Raw genomic sequence first — 18,731 nt, 5'->3', positions numbered from 1 at the left:
TAGTCTCTAACCACCTCTATCTCCACAGAGGGCTGGCCATCTCTTCCCCATTTTGTGATGCCCAGCGCAGCAGTCTGGGAGCTGACCTTGTTAGTGAAGACAGAGGCAAAAAAAGCATTGAGTACATTAGCTTTTTCCACATCCTCTGTCACTAGGTTGCCTCCCTCATCCAGTAAGGGGCCCACACATTCCTTGGCTTTCTTCTTGTTGCCAACATACCTGAAGAAACTCTTCTTGTTACTCTTGACATCTCTCGCTAGCTGCAGCTCCAGGTGCGATCTGGCCCTCCTGATATCATTCCTACATGCCCGAGCAATATTTTTATACTCTTCCCTGGTCATATGTCCAACCTTACACTTCTTGTAAGCTTCTTTTTTATGTTTAAGATCCGCGAGGATTTCACTATTAAGCCAAGCTGGTCGCCTGCCATATTTACTATTCTTTCGACTCATCGGGATGGTTTGTCCCTGTAACCTCAACAGGGATTCCTTGAAATACAGCCAGCTCTCCTGGACTCCTTTCCCCTTCAAGTTAGTCCCCCAGGGGATCCTGGCCATCCGTTCCCTGAGGGAGTCGAAGTCTGCTTTCCTGAAGTCCAGGGTCCGTATCCTGCTGCTTACCTTTCTTCCCTGCGTCAGGATCCTGAACTCAACCAACTCATGGTCACTGCCTCCCAGATTCCCATCCACTTTTGCTTCCCCCACTAATTCTACCCGGTTTGTGAGCAGCAGGTCAAGAAAAGCGCCCCCCCTAGTTGGCTCCTCTAGCACTTGCGCCAGGAAATTGTCCTCTACGCTCTCCAAAAACTTCCTGGGTTGTCTATGCACCGCTGTACTGCTCTCCCAGCAGGTATCAGGAAAATTAAAGTCACCCATGAGAATCAGGGCATGCGATCTAGTAGCTTCCGTGAGTTGCCGGAAGAAAGCCTCATCTACCTCATCCCCCTGGTCCGGTGGTCTATAGCAGACTCCCACCACTACATCACTCTTGTTGCACACACTTCTAAACTTAATCCAGAGACACTCAGGTTTTTCTGCAGTTTCGTACCGGAGCTCTGAGCAGTCATACTGCTCCCTTACATACAGGGCTACTCCCCCACCTTTTCTGCCCTGCCTGTCCTTCCTGAACAGTTTATAACCATCCATGACAGTACTCCAGTCATGTGAGTTATCCCACCAAGTCTCTGTTATTCCAATCACGTCATAGTTCCTTGACATCACCAGGACCTCCAGTTCTCCCTGCTTGTTTCCAAGGCTTTGTGCATTCGTATATAAGCACTTGAGATAACCTGTTGATCGCCCCTCATTCCCAGTATGAGGCAGGAGCCCTCCCCTCACAGACATTCCTGCCTGTGCTTCCTCCCGGTATCCCGCTTTCCCACTTACCTCAGGGCTTTGGTCTCCTTCCCCAGAAGGCTACAGGTGCATGAGGATGTGGGGGGGCACAGGGGTGTATGGGGACATAATGGGAGTGCAGCAGTGTATGGACGTGAATGGGGTGCAGGGCTGTGCGGGGTGGCCGCTCTGGGAGGTGGAGAGAATGGGTGGGAGAGCGCTGTAAGGGGTACAAGGCTGGGATGGGTAGGTGTGGGGGGCAGGATGGGATGGGACTGGGGAGGAATGCAATGACTGGGGGATGGAGGTGCGGGGGGGTTGGGGAGGGATGCAATGATGGGGTGCGAGGGGTGGGACAGGGAGGGATGCAGTGAGTGGGGTGGGGGTGCAGCTTACTGCCTCTCCCCCTGAAACCCACAGGAAAGATTCGTGCACTCCCACTGCAGGGTCTCTGCCGGCACCATAGAAGGCAAGGAGATGTTGCCATTGACTCACTGGGATCCCTTCCCCCAACTGCCTGAGCCAGCCCGGCTGAGCCGCTGGGGTACGTAACATGGCACTGGTCTGAGTCAGAATCAGGGCCTGCCCTGTGCCGTACCTTCTCCTTCTGGAGCCGATCCACGTCCTCCTCATGAGCCACCTCCTTGTTTCTCAGCGTGACCTGGGCCTCCTGCTCCGTCTGAGCCAATTTCTGAGCCAGCAGCTCCTTATCCCTCTCCAGCCGGGTCACGTCCAGCTCCCTCTGCTTGCGGATGCTGGCCAGCTCCACTGGGGATAGAGCAATGAGGATCCGATCAACATCCACAGCGTGAAGGGAGATCTGCTAACTACAGCCCTTCCCGAGGTCTGGGAGTCTTGGCAGCATGGAGGAGACAGGGACCCTGACTCTCTCACAACACTTAACTAGGGACTTTCAGCCACACAGCTCATTACAAAGGGGAGGGGATCATTCTCCCCAGCAGAAGCAGGACTAGAACTCAGGGCTCCCAGTCCTGTCTCCTACCCACTGAACCAGCCTCCTCCTCCCTCTCAATCCAGCCACCAGAGCCTGGTGGGCCTCAGGACGCCAGCAGCAGCTGGGCGAATGGGGGACAGACACTGGAAAGGGGTGAAGGTGGAAACTGAAGGAAACGGTAGGGCAGCCAGGCCCAGGTTACCCTGCAGCATCTCCTTGGCCAGGAGCAGGTTCTGGCTGTCGGCCTCCAGCTGCTCCTTCCGGGCGTCCAGCTGAGCACGCTGCTGCTGGATGTCAAAGAGGGTGGTCTCCAAGGCATCCTTCTCCGACCTGGGAAAGCGCGAGCAGAGTGAGTCCTCCCAATCACCAGCCCCTGCCCACCTGCCCCAGGTCTCAAGCGGAGAGAGAGAGAGAAAACCGCCGAGGAAGTGATGAGCAGGCCCCCAGTGTGCTAGGCGCTGGACAAAGCCGGAACAAAACAGCCCCTGAGCAGACGATCCACGACGAGAAGCACGTTGCTTTGACGACTGAACAGGCATGCCCTGGCCTCTGAGTGGGGGGGCAACCAGCCCTTAAAATCCCCATTGGGCCCCTCCAAGGAGGCGTGGAAAGCCACCCCAATGCACCCTCCTGCCACGGGCACAGTGGTGCATTTCAGAGTGCCAGGAAGTCGCTCCCTCTGCAAACCTCTGCCCCGAGGTCAGGAAGCTCCCGGCAGCGGGGCCTCAGGGACCCCTGGAGAGGACCGCACCACTGGGCACTCCCTGCAGAGGCACAGGTGTGGGGTCGTCTGCAGGGCAGCGGTGAAGGTGCCCACGCAATCTCACACCTCCTGACAGCGCAGGGGGGCGGGTGAAGGGCCAGCTCCGTCCCAGCCAGAGCGACTGCCCCGGCACAGATCTGACCCCAGGGCTGGGACGTGCATGGGGCATAGAGAGGGCAACAAGGAGACGGGACAGGAAAGGCCGGAGCTGGGGGGGGGAGACACTGACCTGCCTGGGGATTGCGACATGAGAGATTCCACCCGCTCCTACAGACCCAGGGCTGCCGTTTGGCAGGGCTCCCCCACTCCCTGACCTGACACACCTGTTTGCAAACACTGCTCCCTGGTAACCATCACACACACACACAGCTGCTTCAGGGAGAGCTCGCTGGGCACCTGGCCCCTGCAGCGTGCGCCCATAGCTCGCCACGCCTGGATCCAGCGGCCCCAGGAGCCTCTCTCGAACCTCACAGCTGGAGCAGCAAGGAGGCATGTGCAGCCTCCCTGCACCTCAGCTCAGGCCCCTCGTCCTTGTTCCGGGCCCACCTATCCCAGGGGGGTTGCCAGGGTTTCTGGACTGGTGCCAAGCACTCGGGCCTCGTCTCCACGTGCCGCTAAGCCTCACCCGGCCGTACTCGTGGGCGAACAGCACCTTCCCAGCGCAGGCCACGCAACAGAGGCCCGGGCGAGCCAGCAGTGAGGGGGGAAGGCAGGGGCGGCCCGGGCCGTGGGGACAGCCTGGCCATGGCAAGGGGACGAGCCCCCATGGGAAGGGGAGGGGAAACTCAGGCTGGCCCCACCATGGAGGGGAGGTGCCGGGGAAGCCTCCTCCCCCCCGAGCGCCAAGTCGCTCCAGGATGGCAGTACCCCTGTAGATGGTCTCAAAGGCAGGGTGCCCATCGAGGGATCCCCATTCACAGCACCCATGGGGAGGGAGAGGCCGGGGCTGTATGTGTCCAGCCGCAGGAGGGACCCCGTTGTTCCTGGCCTGCCCAAACCTTACCGGAGCCCAGCGATCTCCTCCGCCAACCCCCTGTTCTCCCGCTCCGACGCCGCCAGCTGCACCAGCAGGCTGGCCTTCTCCTTCATCAGCCCCTCCTTCTCCCTGGCGGCTCGCAGCAGGGCCTCGCTGAGCCGCTCCTGCTCCCGGCGGGCCTGCCCCAGCTCCTCGCTGGCTGCGTTCCTCTGGCGGGACAGCTGGCGGGGAGGGGAGGGGACAACAGGCAGAGCTGAGCCTGGAGGGGAGGCCATGCCCTGGGCACCCAGGCCCCTAGCAGCGAGAGAGCCAGGCTCCAGCCACTCTCGGAGGGACCCATCTCATCTGTGGTACCCGCCTGCCTCCCCGGCTCCCAGCACCCCCAGCCTGCTCCTCTGCCCCGTGCCGGCCGTCTCCCAGCAGCCCCAGCCTGCTCCCCACCCAGGCCCTCCCCCCGCCTGCTCCCCCAGCTCCCAGCGCCCCCCAGCCTGCTCCCCACCCAGGCCCCCACCACCCCCCTCCTGTTCCCCCAGCTCCCAGCGCCCCCCAGCCTGCTCCCCACCCAGGCCCCCACCACCCCCCTCCTGCTCCCCCAGCTCCCAACACCCCCCTGCCTGCTCCCCACCCAGGCCCTCACCACCCCCCAGCCTGCTCCCCCAGCTCCCAGCGCCCCCCAGCCTGCTCCCCACCCAGGCCCTCACCACCCCCCAGCCTGCTCCCCCAGCACCCCCAACTTGACCCCCAAATCCCAGCACCCCTGCAGCTCCCAGCATCTAGCAATCAGACCCCCACATGCACCTCCCAAGTGCATGCCCTCCATGTGGCTCCTGCGCTCCACCCCACTACCTGCCCCAGCTGCTCCTGCAGCTGCACCCTCTCCTTCTGCAGGGCCAGCAGCTCCCTCTCCAGCCTCTCCCGGCTCCGCTCCACATCCTGCAGGGAGTGCTCCAGTCCCTGCCTCTCCGTGTCCAGCTCCAGCTTCTCCTGCTCCAGCCGAACCAGCTCATCGCGGATTGAGGCCTTCTCCTGCTCCACCTCCCGCTTCTGCCCCAACACGGCCCCCCTCTCCTCCTCCAGCTGTCAGGGGCAGGACAGGAGAGACCGTCACCTGCCTGGGAAACAAAGCCCCCACCCCAGGTACCTGGGGCAGCTCCTTGTTCACCCCCTGCCCATCGCTTCCTCCAGGGGCCTCAGCCATAACCCCTCTATCCCTCCCCATGGGAAGGAGCCATGGGCCAGGCCAACCCTCCATCGATCTAGGACAGACTGGGCTAGGGTGCTCATCCCCCATTGAGGCTCCCCCATTTGACTAGGGACCGAATGGCTCGGCAGCAGTTCTGCGGAAAAGGACCTAGGGGTGACAGTGGACGAGAAGCTGGATATGAGTCAGCAGTGTGCCCTTGTTGCCAAGAAGGCCAATGGCATTTTGGGATGTATAAGTAGGGGCATAGCGAGCAGATCGAGGGACGTGATCGTTCCCCTCTATTCGACATTGGTGAGGCCTCATCTGGAGTACTGTGTCCAGTTTTGGGCCCCACACTACAAAAAGGATGTGGATAAATTGGAAAACATCCAATGGAGGGCAACAAAAATGATTAGGGGACTGGAACACATGAGTTATGAGGAGAGGCTGAGGAAACTGGGATTGTTTAGCCTGCAGAAGAGAAGAATGAGGGGGGATTTGATAGCTGCTTTCAACTACCTGAAAGGGGGTTCCAGAGAGGATGGCTCTAGACTGTTCTCAGTGGTAGCAGATGACAGAACAAGGAGTAATGGTCTCAAGTTGCAGCGGGGGAGGTTTAGGTTGGACATTAGGAAAAACTTTTTCACTAGGAGGGTGGTGAAGCACTGGAATGGGTTACCTAGGGAGGTGGTGGAATCTCCTTCTTTTGAGGTTTTTACGGTCAGGCTTGACAAAGCCCTGGCTGGGATGATTTAGTTGGAGACTGGTCCTGCTTTGAGCAGGGGGTTGGACTAGATGACCTCCTGAGGTCCTTTCCAACCCTGAGACTCTATGATTCCCCTGGAAAAGCAGAGATTCAAGTCAATGCCCCTTCTCCCTGCAGGCTGCCTGCCAAGGTCAATGTCCCCAGACCAGAGCCCCCAGGAGGCGCTGGGCCGCACTGCCAAGCCCATGGCGGCACCGACCTGGCTTATGATCCTGTTGAGTTCAATTTTATCCTGGGCCAGCCCCTCGTTCAGGGAGCTCATCTTGGACAGCGAGTCGCGCAGCGAGGCCTCCTCCGCCTTCAGCTTGCTGGCGGTCAGCTCCAGCTCGGCCCGGCTCGCCTCCGCCTGTGAACATGGGGCAGGGGGAGAGAGATCAAACAGCCGGGGTCACTAAAGCAACTTGGGCACAGGAGTCCCCACGGAGCACGGCAGGGAGCGGAGAGCCGCCCAGCAGGGGAGGACGCGGATAGAAGCCTGGATAAGCCAGGGGTGTGAATCCCACTAGCCAAGCTGAGGGCTAGGACCCCTCCCCCAGCCCTGGCGCAGCCCCCCTACTGTCCCAATGTGGCATGCATAAAATAAAGCAAACGGCTGCAAGAAACGCAGCGCCCTCCCATGGTTACAGCTGGGGACGGCGTTCTGGGGTCTATTCCCAGCTCTCACACTGACTCGCTCGGTGACCTCAGGCAACTTCTCTTTGCCCCTCTGCGTCTCAAAGGACCTCCGAACACTGTCTAAATATTAATCAAGGCTACGACACCTGCGTGAGGCCGGGACGATCCTTCTCCCGCTTTGATGGAGGAAGCAGAGAAGGCCAGTGGCCTGCCCAAGAGCCCACAGCAGATCCATTGTTAGCTAATTATTTGTATTACCATCGGCTCTAGGAACCCCATGGCCTGGGACCCCACCGTGCTTGGCTCTTTGCAAACCCAGACCAAGATGGTCCCTCCCCCAGATTGCTGACAATCTAAGTGCAAGACAAGAGAGAACAGGTGGATACAGACAGACAGAGGAGTATCATGAAACAATGAGCCAACAGCGGTCAGCGTGACAGGCAACAGAACGCAGGAATCCTGCCTCCTGGTCTTGTGCTCTAACCACTAGGAAGTGCGCCCCCTCTAGAATGGGGGCAGCATCTGCCCATCGGATCAGGGCGTTGTGAAGGGCAGTTTTGTTTGCAGGCCTAAGAGGAGAGGTGCTAGAGAGGGGAGCATCCTTCGTCAAGATCTCCTCAGGGAGCTGCCTTTAAAACAGACCTGTAGTTTGGAAGTGGCAGAACGAGTGATGCTACCATAGCATTATCCATCAGACGCACCCATACCAGCCAGCCTAACAGCTACTCCCGAGCCCCACTGTAATACCTGCCCCCTCCCTCCCAATCCCCAACTGCCTCTCGGGGCGCAAAGCCCTACCTTGGAAAGCGCCTCTGCCATCTCCACCTTCTCATTCTCAGACACCTCCTTCTCCAGGGTGGCTTTGTTCAGAGCCTCCTTAACAAGCATCAGCTCCTTTTTCAGACTGGATTTCTTCACTTCCAGCTGCTCCAGCTGTTTGTGGCTGCAGGGCACAGAGAGGGACTCACACACAACCCCCTGTGCTCTGGCAGCAGGGGACCTTTAACACCCTTTGTCACTGGCTATCCTTGCAAGGGAGCACAGCAAAGGGACTTCAAAGAGCTAATTAGTCCAAAGGGTGGAACTCTCCAGCCTGTGTTATGCACGAGGTCAGACTACATGATCCAGCCTTGGAATCTATGCAGGGCTTAATTTGTGCTGGGGCCTGGCAGTTCAGAGCCCCGGGCACCTCGGGGCCTGGCAGTTCAGAGCCCCGGGCACCTCGGGGCCTGGCATGTCAGTTATGAAACAAAAAAAATTGCTTGAGCCCTGGCATCTCTTCCATTACAAATTAAGCACTGACTCTATGGCTCTATTTTGTCCCCACTGCAAATTTTCCCTCCCCAAGCCTCTTCTGGAGTCCTGCCTTCGCTTTCTCCAAAAGCTTCCTTTTTGCCTGAAAACATTCAGGACAGAAATGAGGTTTTTGGAAATTCTGAAGGAAATCAACAGGGTCATTTCTGAATCTTTATGGCTCTGAAAAAAACGATCATTTTTCTAGGTATAGCCAGAACACACACACAAACTATATATATGTGCGATTATTTGCAGCGTTATAGCTGTGTTGAGCCCAGGATATGAAAAAGACAAGGTGGGTGATATCTTTTATTGGACCAACTTCTGTTGGTGAGAGAGACAAGCTTTCGAACTCCACAGAGCTCTTCTTCACTCCTTATGCCAAACAATCTGTCTCACCTTGTATTTACCTGGGACACACCAAGTCCCTTTCCCAGAACTGAAGAAAAGCTCTGTGTGGCTCATGCTTGTCTCTTTCGCCACCAGAAGTTGGTCCAGTAAGAGATATGACCTCACCCGCCTTGTCTCTCTCTGGATATGATTGAGGAGTGGTTTGCCCTCTTGTGGTGCCTCATACAAGAACGTCTGCTTTTACCAGCCCTGCCCATCACTCAGCGCCCTCCCTTTGAACCACCACGCCAACAGGAGATTAAGCTTAAACAAGCCAGGCAGAGGGTTTGGCCTAGGTGTCCGCAGTAAGAGAAGGGAAAACACCACTAACGGGGGTTGTTTTTATAGCAGCTCAGCTCAAATGACCCATGGAGAAATCTCACCTCGCCTGGAAGCCAGGCAGCCTGGGTCTGCAAGACCTCAGCTGGCAGGGAGAGTTGGGCCCCAGGATCAGGGCTGGGACGCTGGGCATGGGCACCAGCGGGGCTTGCCTTGGGGTGCTCAGGGGAGGAAGGCCTGGCACTTTGGAGCACCGAGCTAGGGTGCTGCTCACTGGAGCGGGGTAGCTACTGAGGAGCTTCTGTCTCTGGCTTGGTATTTCCTCCACACCCCTCCACCCCCCCACGCTGGCCACTCTCCCCATACCAACCCGCGCTCAATCTCCTTCTGCGCCCGCTCCTTGTCCTTGGCGATGTCCTCCTTCTCGTCCTCCAGGCATTCTCGCTGCCGCTGCAGGTCGCTGTTGGCCAGCTGCAGCCTCTCGCTCTCCTGCCGCAGGGCCTCCACATGCTGCTGCAGGGCCTGCAGGCTTCGCTCCAGGTTGCTCTTCTCACTGACAGACGGGCACAGACAGACAGATTTCTGGGGGCTGAACAGCCCTTTAAGGAACAAAAATCAACCCTCCCCACGTTCCAGGGCCCTTGTTCTGTGGTGCAGAAAGTCGCCCCTAGAGCAGGCTCCACTCCCAGGATGTCAGCAGGGCAGAAATGCCCATGTGACACCCGTCCCATCAGCCGGGATATGCTGGAGCACAGGGGGATGGGCAGGGGGGAGCGCCCATGGAAGTACCTGCCCAGCAGGTCAGCCGAGGAGCGGAAGCGGCTGGCATCCCGCACGGCATCATCCTTGGCCCGCAAGGAGCAGTCGACATCGTCCTTCAGCTGCAGGATCTTCTGCTCCAGGGAGCGTCGCTCGTGATCTCTTTCCACCAGCTGCTTCTTCAGGGAGCCCACCAGCTCCTGGATGGCTTCGTACTTGCCGCGGATGTCCTAGCAGAAACCCCAGCAAGTCAGCTCCTCTCCCTCTGAAGCACTGCCCACCCCCTGTGCACCCCGCCATCCGCACCGCCTGCCACCGGGGCTTCCTGCATGGCTGATCACACTCCATGCCCTTTGGACGACAATCTCCCATGGGAATCCCACCCATTCCAAACCCCCCTCCCCAGAATCCTATTCCCTGCAAGGCACGAAAATCCCCCAGATGTTTCCAGCCAGGAACTACCCTGTCAGGCTGCTTTATCAAAAGAGCAACGCTTGCAATCCTGTTCGCTTCCCACTCCCCTGGTGGGCACCAAACAGCCCCACAGAAATGCAGCCTGAACAGCTATAACCCCACAGATGGCTCTCGTGGCTCAGCGGCCCCACTCCACGCAGTCTCGCAGAGCTGGGGAGCAGGAGTACGTCTGGGTGCCCAGTCGAGGGCTGGCCCACCGCCATGAAGGAATCCCATGGCCACGTGCTCTGGGAGGTCCCGTCCCCTCACCTGCACCTGCAGCTGCCTCTTCTGCAAGGCGGAGTGCACCACGGCCAGCGTGGAGTCGGAGAAGGCCGGCGAGAGGCTGCGCCGGGGGGAGGAGCTGCGCCGGGGGGAGGAGCGCCGGAGCGGGGACGGGGTGCGGAGGCTGGAGGAGAGGCCCCGCAGGCTGAATCCCGTGGCGTCGCTGTCCGAAACGTCCGTCGTTCGCTCCGTGCCTGTGAGGTGGATGGCGCTGTCGGCATCGGACAGGACAGCCTGAGCGGGAGAGACAATGGCGAGCCACTGGGTACAGGCACCAAGATGCCAAACCAGTCTCTAGGCTCCTGTCGCCACAGAGGCCGCTAGCCGGGGGCCTAGGCCGCCAGCCTCCAGAGCGCGACACCGCCACCGCTCAAAGCCCGACTGGAGCAGGGCAACGTTTTCCCGGAAAATTAGTTTTTTCATCAACAGCTTTTGGGGCCCGGAACTCCCCACGGGCATCGGGGTGAATTCAACCACTAGCTTTAGGGGAAAAAGAAAATGTAGTAAGAGTCAAAACGTTTCATTCCGACCATTTCGAAAAGTTTGGTTGCGACTTTTTTTTGTTTCAACTTCAAAGTTTTGCCAGGTTAAAAAGGGGAACCCCCCACCCCAAAACTGAATTTTAAAAAAAAATCATTTTGAGTCGACTCAAAACGTTCTGGGTCCATTCAAAACTTTTTTTTTTTTTTTTTTTTAGTTTTTCGAGTGGACAAAACAAAACGTGAAGACCTTTTTCTTTTGGTTTGACTTGAACCTGATTTTTCCTCTGGATTTTTCAGTTCAGCCCCTGATGACTCTGAGAAAACAGCTTGCTCTTGAGAGGGGCAGCTCCTCCCTCCAGGTGATCCATTTGCTGCCCTGCCCATCAGCTGGGTGACAGGCCCACGCCTCTCCCTGATCTTTCCCCACAGGTCAGACTGGCAGAGAGCTGGGGGGGTTCACTTTTCTCTGCAGCATGTGGGTGCAGGTCACTTGCTGGGATTACCTGGGTACATCTCACTTGATCAATTTCCTGCCATTGCAGGAGCCTCGGGCACTGGTGCCCCGGGGTCCCTCCCGTTCTCTGCCTGTGGCACAGAACAGTCTAGTCTCCTGTGGGCTGTAAAACGTTGGTCTCATTTCGGCTCTTGGGTTTATTGTATGGGTGCTGGCGGCTGAGCTATACAGGAGATCAGACTAGATGATCGGGTGGTTCCTTCTGACTGTCAATTCTACGCCTCGGTAACGGCTCACAAGTCGGAGAACCCTGCTCTCTGGGGTACCCCGCCTCGCTCACGGGACCCGCGCGCCCTGTACCTGAGCAAGGTCTCGCAGCGTCTGCTGGAGCATCTCCGACTCTGTCCGCAAAGCCTCGATCTCCTCGGCCTCCAGCACTGCCTGCTCCTGCGCCCGTGCAGCCTCCTGCAAGCAGAGACACAGCATCAGCCAGGCGGCGCTCGAGACCCCCACGTCCGCTCCACGGCTCGTTTCTGGCTCCAGCTTGCAGCTCTCCCCAGAAGGCCCAACACTGTGCTGTGATCAGCCAGGGAGTGGCAGGCGGACTGCTGGTGGGCCTTTCGCTGGAGCACAGACACCAAGATGGATTGCTGTTTCAGATGCTCCCATCTCCTCCGGGAACCAGCCAAGTCATGCTGAGCCTCTCACCAGATTTTCCAGCTTCTGGGTCAGCGTCTCGACCGTCTTCTCCTTCTCCGAGTTCTGGGCTTTCAAGCGTTCCACAGTGGCCGTCATCTCAGCAACTCTGGAGCAAGGGAGGGGGGCTGGTCAGGGCGAGCAGAGGAATGGCCAGGGACCCATACTTCACGGCACAGGGCCAGAACTCAACGGCCATGGGCCAGGTCAAGCATTTGGAGATCCCTGGACCCCCAGCCATCCTAGAGAGAGGTCTACCACTCCACGTTTGGTCCAGGGACCGAGCTGCTTCATGCCAACAGTGCCCTGGGAAAACCCCCACCCCAGTATCTCAGCCCTGGCTGGAGCACATGGCAGCTTCCTCTCCTCTCCATGTCCCAGTAACATCCTCCAAGTACACCATGTCCCCTCCCCCAGCCCTTTCCCCACAGCGCTGAGCTTGCCCAGCTGATGTCTAGTAAGAGGCGGGGGGAGACCAGGCCACACCCCATGTCCTGGGCCTGGCACCTGTGGACCCAAAGGAATGGCTCTGCGGGGAGCCCCTGATCGTCTGGAACCAGGAACCATGTTACTCTCCAGCAGTGATGCTCAGACTGCAGCTCCGGAGCCACGAGCAGCTCGTTAATGTGTCTCCTGCGGCTCTTTGCTGCACACGATATTAAACACCACGGGATGTAATTACTGATCTAAGTTATTAACCAATCAGGAGGCTTTTCCAGTGTTATTAACCAATTGTAGTTGATAAAATAACAACACTGGGTCAGAATAACCAAGAATATATAAATAGTAAATGAAACACTGAACCCCCATGGCTGGGGCTCTTTTGGGTAATGCCAATTGCTAATTTGGCTCCTGGAGAATCCGAGGCCAACACCGCTACCCAGGCCCGCATGAGATTTGAACAGGCAACCTCCTCGTTCTGAGACCACCGCGCTAACCCCCTGAGCTAGAGAGCCAGGCCCCAGGCCTCTTGAACCACTGAGGTCTGAGTATCGCCGCTCTGCAGGGCCGGTGGGAAGTTAAGGCTCCAGGATGGTTATAACATGGGACAGACGGGCCCACCTCTGCCCTTCCTTCTCCCGTGAGCAGGATATGCTCAGCCCACTAGCCCCATCCACCAAGCCAAGGATCTCCAAGGAGGGGCAGCGCTCCCTGATTCCCCGTGGATGCACGGTGCATCTCCCAGACCGGCGAGCTCCAAGCTTCAGGGCCTGGGACACTGGCCCTGATCGGGGGCATCCGTACCTGGTGCCGAGCTCCGCTTTCTCCATGTCACACCTGACCTGCAGCTGGATCATGTCGCGCACCTTGTCCTTCAGCTGCTCCTCCAGCTGGGCCAGCAGCAGGGCCTGCTTCTCCAGGGCCACGCTGGCGCTGCTCTCCGACAGGCGCAAGTTGCTGCTCAGGTTCAGACAGGCGGCGTGGATGGTGCGGCCGGACCGGGACAGCTCGTTGCTCAGCTCCGACAGGTCCCTGCACCCGAGTCCCAAAGAGAGGGGCGTTTCCGGAGGCCCGGGCACCCCAAGGAGCCCACGCTGCGGGATCTACAGAACCCCATGCCCCATGACCTGCAGGGCATCTCCCTCCGAGGGGGCCTGGCTGGGATCTAAACCCACATGAGCCCGAGTGTTCAGAACCGACACGGCCTCCCCTGCCTGCAGAACTTACAGAACCACCCCTGCCAGGGAGAAGGTCATTAAAGGCCCCCAGGCAGGACACACAGAGAAGCGGAAATCAGGCCGGGCAGCCAAACATGGCTCCCAGAATGGGCTAACGGGTTTGTCTGGGGGGTGCGGGGGAGATCGGGAGGGCTGTTCTGCACTCAGGTTGTTCTCACAGGGATCCTGGAGGAGGCACTGTAAGCCACGGGGTTCTGGGCCGCTCAGGTAGCTTTCCCAAGCCAAGCTCCTTGTGCTTTTCAAAGAAAAAGAGCCCAGCAACCTCCCGCCCCACGCACACACCCTGCCCCCACACTCCTCCTGACCTCTCGGTCATGGTCTTCATCTCACTGAAGTGGCGCCGGAAGCCCACCACCTGTCTCCAGAGGGTCAGCAGCCGGCTGTGCTCGTTGCTGAAGTAGGTGTTGAATGACTGGGAAGGGAGAGAAGAGGAGAAGCAGTGACAGCCAGATCCCCCTCCCCAGGCACCCCCCCACGCTTCCACGCCCCCGTTCAGAGCAACGCGCTAACGGGAACGGCCAGCGCACCCCGGGGGAAGCACAGGGCACAGCAAGGCACTCGCTGCCTGGCTGGATACAGAGCACCTGGCCCTGACTGTCCATAACGCCCCACAAGTGAGTGAGCCCTGCTCCATGGGGCGCCCTGCATTGCTCTCGGTATCCCGAAGGCGCAGTCACCGCTGACCTCAGTGGCAGCTCCAGGCAGGACTCTTAGCAAGAGCTAAGTTTATACAGAGTTTTTGATGCTGCAGGACCCCTTCCCCCACACAAAGGGCTTGAACCAGCTATGCACAGACAGCCCCACTGAAATGCAGCCACCTCTGGGGCAACGCAGTGACCGTTGGCACAGAAAGGCCCGGAGCAGAGAGACTTGGCTCCCACTGATGGTAAAAGGAAGTTGCAGGGGAGGGGACGAATCACCTCTCCAGGGACTGGTAGCATGCGTGCGGATCCGTCTCTGCCCAGCAGGACGGTGCACACACGTTGGGCATGCACAAGGGAGAATGACACATGCCAACCAAGGCCGCACTGAATCTCTCTGGCCCTAACCTCCTCCTCTCGCCTCCACTCCACCTCCCGCTGCTCCAGCTCGTTGCGTGCTTTGGTCCAGTCGGTCGTCAGCTTCCGGATGTCCTCACTGAGGGCCTGGTTGGCGGCGTTGGCCTGGTCCAGCTGCTCCCGCAGCATGGCATTGACCTGGGCCAGGCTGGCGCTCCTGGAGACAGGGACACAGCGAGAGCAAGGGCTGAGAAGGAAATGAGGGGCCCGTGCAGAGTCGGCAAGGGACTGACTCTGGCATGGGGCAAAGGGCCCAACGTGGAGGATGGGCCCTGACATCGCAGCTCTGAGACACCGAACAACACAGATCCAAACACTTCATTCAGAATAAGACAATCACTGCCCAATTCAAGCGCCTTCCAGCCGAGCGCCTCATGACCCTTTCCAGGCATTAACTGAGCCCATTGTCAATAAGGGAGCTACAGGGATCAGTTCACCCACCACTGCCAGGCAGCCACCTCTGAGGCACAGCGTGGCAGCTGCACACAACAAGAAGCAAGAAAAGAGCCTGTCCAATTGAATTTGAAGAGGAGATTTGGGGAAACCCAATGTAATAACCCGCGAGGGAATTTGGCCGTGAGGCTGGAGTTAACACCCTGACTCAGCTAAAGCACCAGGGGACCAATAGTGAGCAAAAGTGCTCAGGACAGTTTCACACCGCAAAGTACACGTCACTTCCAGTCGCGCAGCACCCCTAGGCCTGTGCTAGGGATTAGTACTGCAGTACTCCTGGGGAGGGGCGGGTAAAACCCGGCAACACCACTGCCTACAGTAACCAGGCATCCTTGGAGGTCACCTGTCCAAATATGAACCCAGCCGGACCCTGCTTAGCTGGAGAATCACAACCCCTGGTGGCTCAGCTGCAGGGAAATGCTGGGCCTACGTGCAGGCGATACCAGGAGCACGGACTCCAATGGTAGATTCCTGGCATAGCCCAGACTCCAAGGAAGCTGCTCTCCCAGCCCAGCATGAAGCCCAGCCAGGCAGCAGGTGCAATAGAGGCCCCGAAGAATGGGGCTCCAAGGATGCAGCAGCCCAGACCCACCTGAGCCCCAGGTGGAGCCCCGTGGACAGGACCCCTCCAACCACCTCCCCCGACACACCTTTGCTGCTCCTCCTCCAGCCGGATGAGCGCATTCTCCAGGTCATTGCTGTGCTCTTCATCCTGGCGCAGGCGCGAGTCCGTCATGTCCAGCCGGCTCTGGGGGAGGGCATGGGCAGCGGCTGGTTAGCAGGGGGCTAGGGGCTCTGGATAACCAGGCTGTCCCTTTCGGCCATGGGATGGAGAAGAGCAGCGTGGGGCAAGCGCCCCCCAAACACCACCCCAGGCCTGCCTGGACCCACCACCACGAGTCGGTCAGGCCTTGGCCTGGCAGCCGAGGCTGGGGCAAGGGGGCCAGTTAGAGCAGCTGCGGAGCTGGCTGGTGCAGCCTGGGCTCCCATCTACCTGAGCAGGAACTGGCCGGGGGGGACAGGCTCATTCCAGCAGGTCCAATCAAGCAGGAACACAAGAGGGCCGCCTGCCGTGACCGAGTCCCTGAGCCAGCCGGCCCCTGGCACGTGGGCAGAAAACAACGGCGGGTGTAACCCACCCCCACGCCGCCTGGAGCCATCCCCGCTAGTCACAGACTTGGCTCAGAGCTGGGCCTTTCCGCTCAAACAGCCGCTGCTCTTACTGTTCGATCAAGAAGTCGCTGGTTCAATCCCACTGACAGGGACCCAGCCAGGGACATCGTTTCACTAGTGGGCGTGGGGTCCTTCGGGCTTTTCGCTGGCACTGGGAGGAGGGCGACACTCACCGTGAGTCTCTGCTGCTCCAGCTCAGTTGATTTCTCCAGCAGCTGCTGTTCTACCTCCCCACACTTCTTCTTGTACTGGAGAACCTGCAGGAACGCAGCAGCTCAGAGCCCGCTGCCAGCCTGGCTCCGCGGATGCTCGGCAGGACAAGGAAAAAACAGCCACAGAGCTGGCCGGCCCCCCACCCTCCCTGCCACACCCACAGTGCCCTGCAAGGCCACTCACTCCTGAAATCCTAACCATCATCAGCCGACCCCCATGGCAGGCCCCTTCCACCCCACCTAAGTCACTAGTTCGGTAGGTTCAGCTACCTAGAATTAAGCACTAAGGCATTATGCACAGTCCCTCCAAGTGAGGGGAGGGGGACAGACTGGTCTCCACACCCCATAAGCTGAGAATCTTCAGCTATCTCCAGCAGGGCCCTAGCTCTCCCACAGCTAACCCCTTCCCCCTCCCGCAATGCCCCACCACCCTCCAGCTGACGGAGAGCCCTCGGCGATGGAGCAGCTCTTTGAGGAGAGACTAGTCCACGAGGACTGTCACCTCGAGGCCGCTGCACTGAGCCCCCGGCCATTTTGGGGGCCGGGGGCACCTTTCCTTCCAGCCCAGGCCCTGCCCACTCTGCATGGACATTACAGATCCCGGAGCACTTTGCCAGTTTTGCTCAGACATCCTTAGCCAAAATATTCTGTACAGTGCAGGGTGCTGGGTTGGCTGCCACTCCACACTCCCCCCAAGAGGTGGCTGCACATGGGTGCCGTATATACACAGCTAAATCCGCAGCCTCCAAACCCCAGCTATGCAGATCCCAGAGTGTCCAAACCGCGATGATCAGAATGACTGAAACAAGCCAGAGCTGAGTGGGCAGACGAGCTTGGAGAAAGCAGATGGGGCCTTCTCTGCAGCAGCCTCAGGGTTCCTTGCCTGGGTCAGGCAGCTTCTTCCTTTCCTTCAAGCCACTCTAAGAAGTCACTGCAAGGCTACATCCCCTCGCCGCTCGTCTCAGAGCCCGTGCCGCCCTGGGCACACCTACACGGCCATCAGGAGGGGTGAGGGCAGCCTGGGTAGACGTGCCCAAGCTGGCTTGGACTCCACTAGATCAGTGGCTCTCAACCTATTTACCACTGTAGGTGGCATATGCAGCTCTCTGTGGGTTCGGTCGACATACTCCCTGTATGGCCCTGAGGCTGTCACAGGGGGCCGCAGCCGTGCGCTGGCTGGCGGGCGGAGAACCAGTGCGCGAGATCGCCGCTAGCTCAGGTAGCCAGGCTAGTCCCAGGGAGAGCAAAGCCAGCTCAGGTGGGCCTGCTCCAGCTGCAGCCGCACCTCCCGCAGACAGACCCCCCCGGAGCAGACCCCGGCCCGTCCAGTGCCGGATACCCACCTTTGCCTGCAGCTTCTGAACGAGCTGCGCCTGCCGCTGCTGGCCCTCCTGGTAGGCCTGGAGCTTGCGTTTGTAGGCGGCCTGCTCCTCCTCCAGGTGGCGCCGCAGCTCGACGTTCTGCTGGGCCAGGCTCTTGTTCTCCAGCGACTCCCGCTCCCCGGTCTCCAGACGCAGGGCCTGCTCCAGCTGGGCCCGGAGAGATGGGGGACAGGGTCACTGCAGACGCGCCTGCCAACCGGCCTCCTGCGCACTCGATCTGGCCCCTTGAGCCACCCCTTTCCCCTGTCCCATTTCGGAGGATTAGCCCCCAGCAGAATCCAGGGCTTCCCCCGGGAGCCACAGTGCCCAGCTTCTTTGAATTCATGCTCTGTAGAAACCTGCTACCAGGACAGGGTTAAAGGGACATTCTTAGTACTTTTTACATGGCAATAGCACCTATGGGCCTGTCACGGATCAGCACCCCCTTGTGCCAGGCGCTGCACAAACCCAGACCACACACGCAGCCCCTGCCCTGAAGAGCTTGCAGTCGAAGTAAATATCCAGCAGCGGAGGCAGAGAAAGACAGAGCTACAAAAAACTAATATGAACAGAAAGGGTCATCACTATGTTTCAGTGAGAACATGCTACATTTGCACAGAAAGGCCTCTGGACCCTTCCTTTTCGGTGGCCTCCGCAGATCCTCCTGCTGCTGAAGGAGCAGAGCGTTACTGAGCTGTTCGCACCCGGGAAGGAATCTCGCCCTCAACAGCCTTCAAGCTAGAGCAGAAGGCCTGGAAAGTGAAACTGACCAGTCTAGCCTCACCTTCCCCAGCTATGGGCAAAAGATCAAAGCAGCCACTCAACAGCTGACAGTGCTAATAGGACCAGAGTATTTATCCTCCGCCACGGGCCAGAGCTTTGGGGTTCCCACTGGGGTCAGGTATAAATATTATTTCTCTGCAGCAGAGGCCTCTCTGAGTCACATCACATTCTGATGGCACCGTTGGTGCCAGCCTCCCTGGTCGGGGTTGGTTTCTTTGCACCGAACCCAGCTGAACCTCACGCCACCCTGCCCCCTCCTCAGCAAGGGGCAAAGACACTTTGAACAGCTTGTTGCTGCTGCTTTGATTAGCCACCCTGACTGTCGG

At 59.0% G+C, this 18,731-nt stretch overlaps 1 protein-coding gene across 4 annotated transcripts in view; it reads right to left on the bottom strand.

Annotated features, from left to right (window-relative positions):
* The window catches only part of CROCC (ciliary rootlet coiled-coil, rootletin), a 62,801-nt gene that overhangs the window by 28,489 nt on the left and 15,581 nt on the right, over positions 1–18,731 (bottom strand). For all 4 annotated transcript variants that reach the window (XM_084651532.1, XM_084651531.1, XM_084651533.1 and 1 more), the window contains 17 exons: positions 17,605–17,790; positions 16,223–16,306; positions 15,527–15,624; positions 14,415–14,580; positions 13,671–13,777; positions 12,932–13,159; positions 11,699–11,795; positions 11,351–11,455; positions 10,040–10,288; positions 9,347–9,546; positions 8,928–9,110; positions 7,391–7,535; positions 6,177–6,323; positions 4,875–5,105; positions 4,056–4,249; positions 2,492–2,619; positions 1,933–2,102 (listed from right to left, as the gene is read on the bottom strand). In XM_084651532.1, the coding sequence (XP_084507658.1) occupies positions 1,933–2,102; positions 2,492–2,619; positions 4,056–4,249; positions 4,875–5,105; positions 6,177–6,323; positions 7,391–7,535; positions 8,928–9,110; positions 9,347–9,546; positions 10,040–10,288; positions 11,351–11,455; positions 11,699–11,795; positions 12,932–13,159; positions 13,671–13,777; positions 14,415–14,580; positions 15,527–15,624; positions 16,223–16,306; positions 17,605–17,790 (2,718 nt within the window). The remainder of the gene's footprint in view (positions 1–1,932; positions 2,103–2,491; positions 2,620–4,055; positions 4,250–4,874; positions 5,106–6,176; positions 6,324–7,390; positions 7,536–8,927; positions 9,111–9,346; positions 9,547–10,039; positions 10,289–11,350; positions 11,456–11,698; positions 11,796–12,931; positions 13,160–13,670; positions 13,778–14,414; positions 14,581–15,526; positions 15,625–16,222; positions 16,307–17,604; positions 17,791–18,731) is intronic.

Source organism: Lepidochelys olivacea (genome assembly GCF_965140295.1).
Source record: "Lepidochelys olivacea isolate rLepOli2 genome assembly, chromosome: 18".
Classification (NCBI taxonomy): domain Eukaryota; kingdom Metazoa; phylum Chordata; order Testudines; family Cheloniidae; genus Lepidochelys; species Lepidochelys olivacea.
The sequence above is the reverse complement of the archived record's forward strand: the minus strand, read 5'-3'. Positions and strand labels throughout refer to the sequence as shown.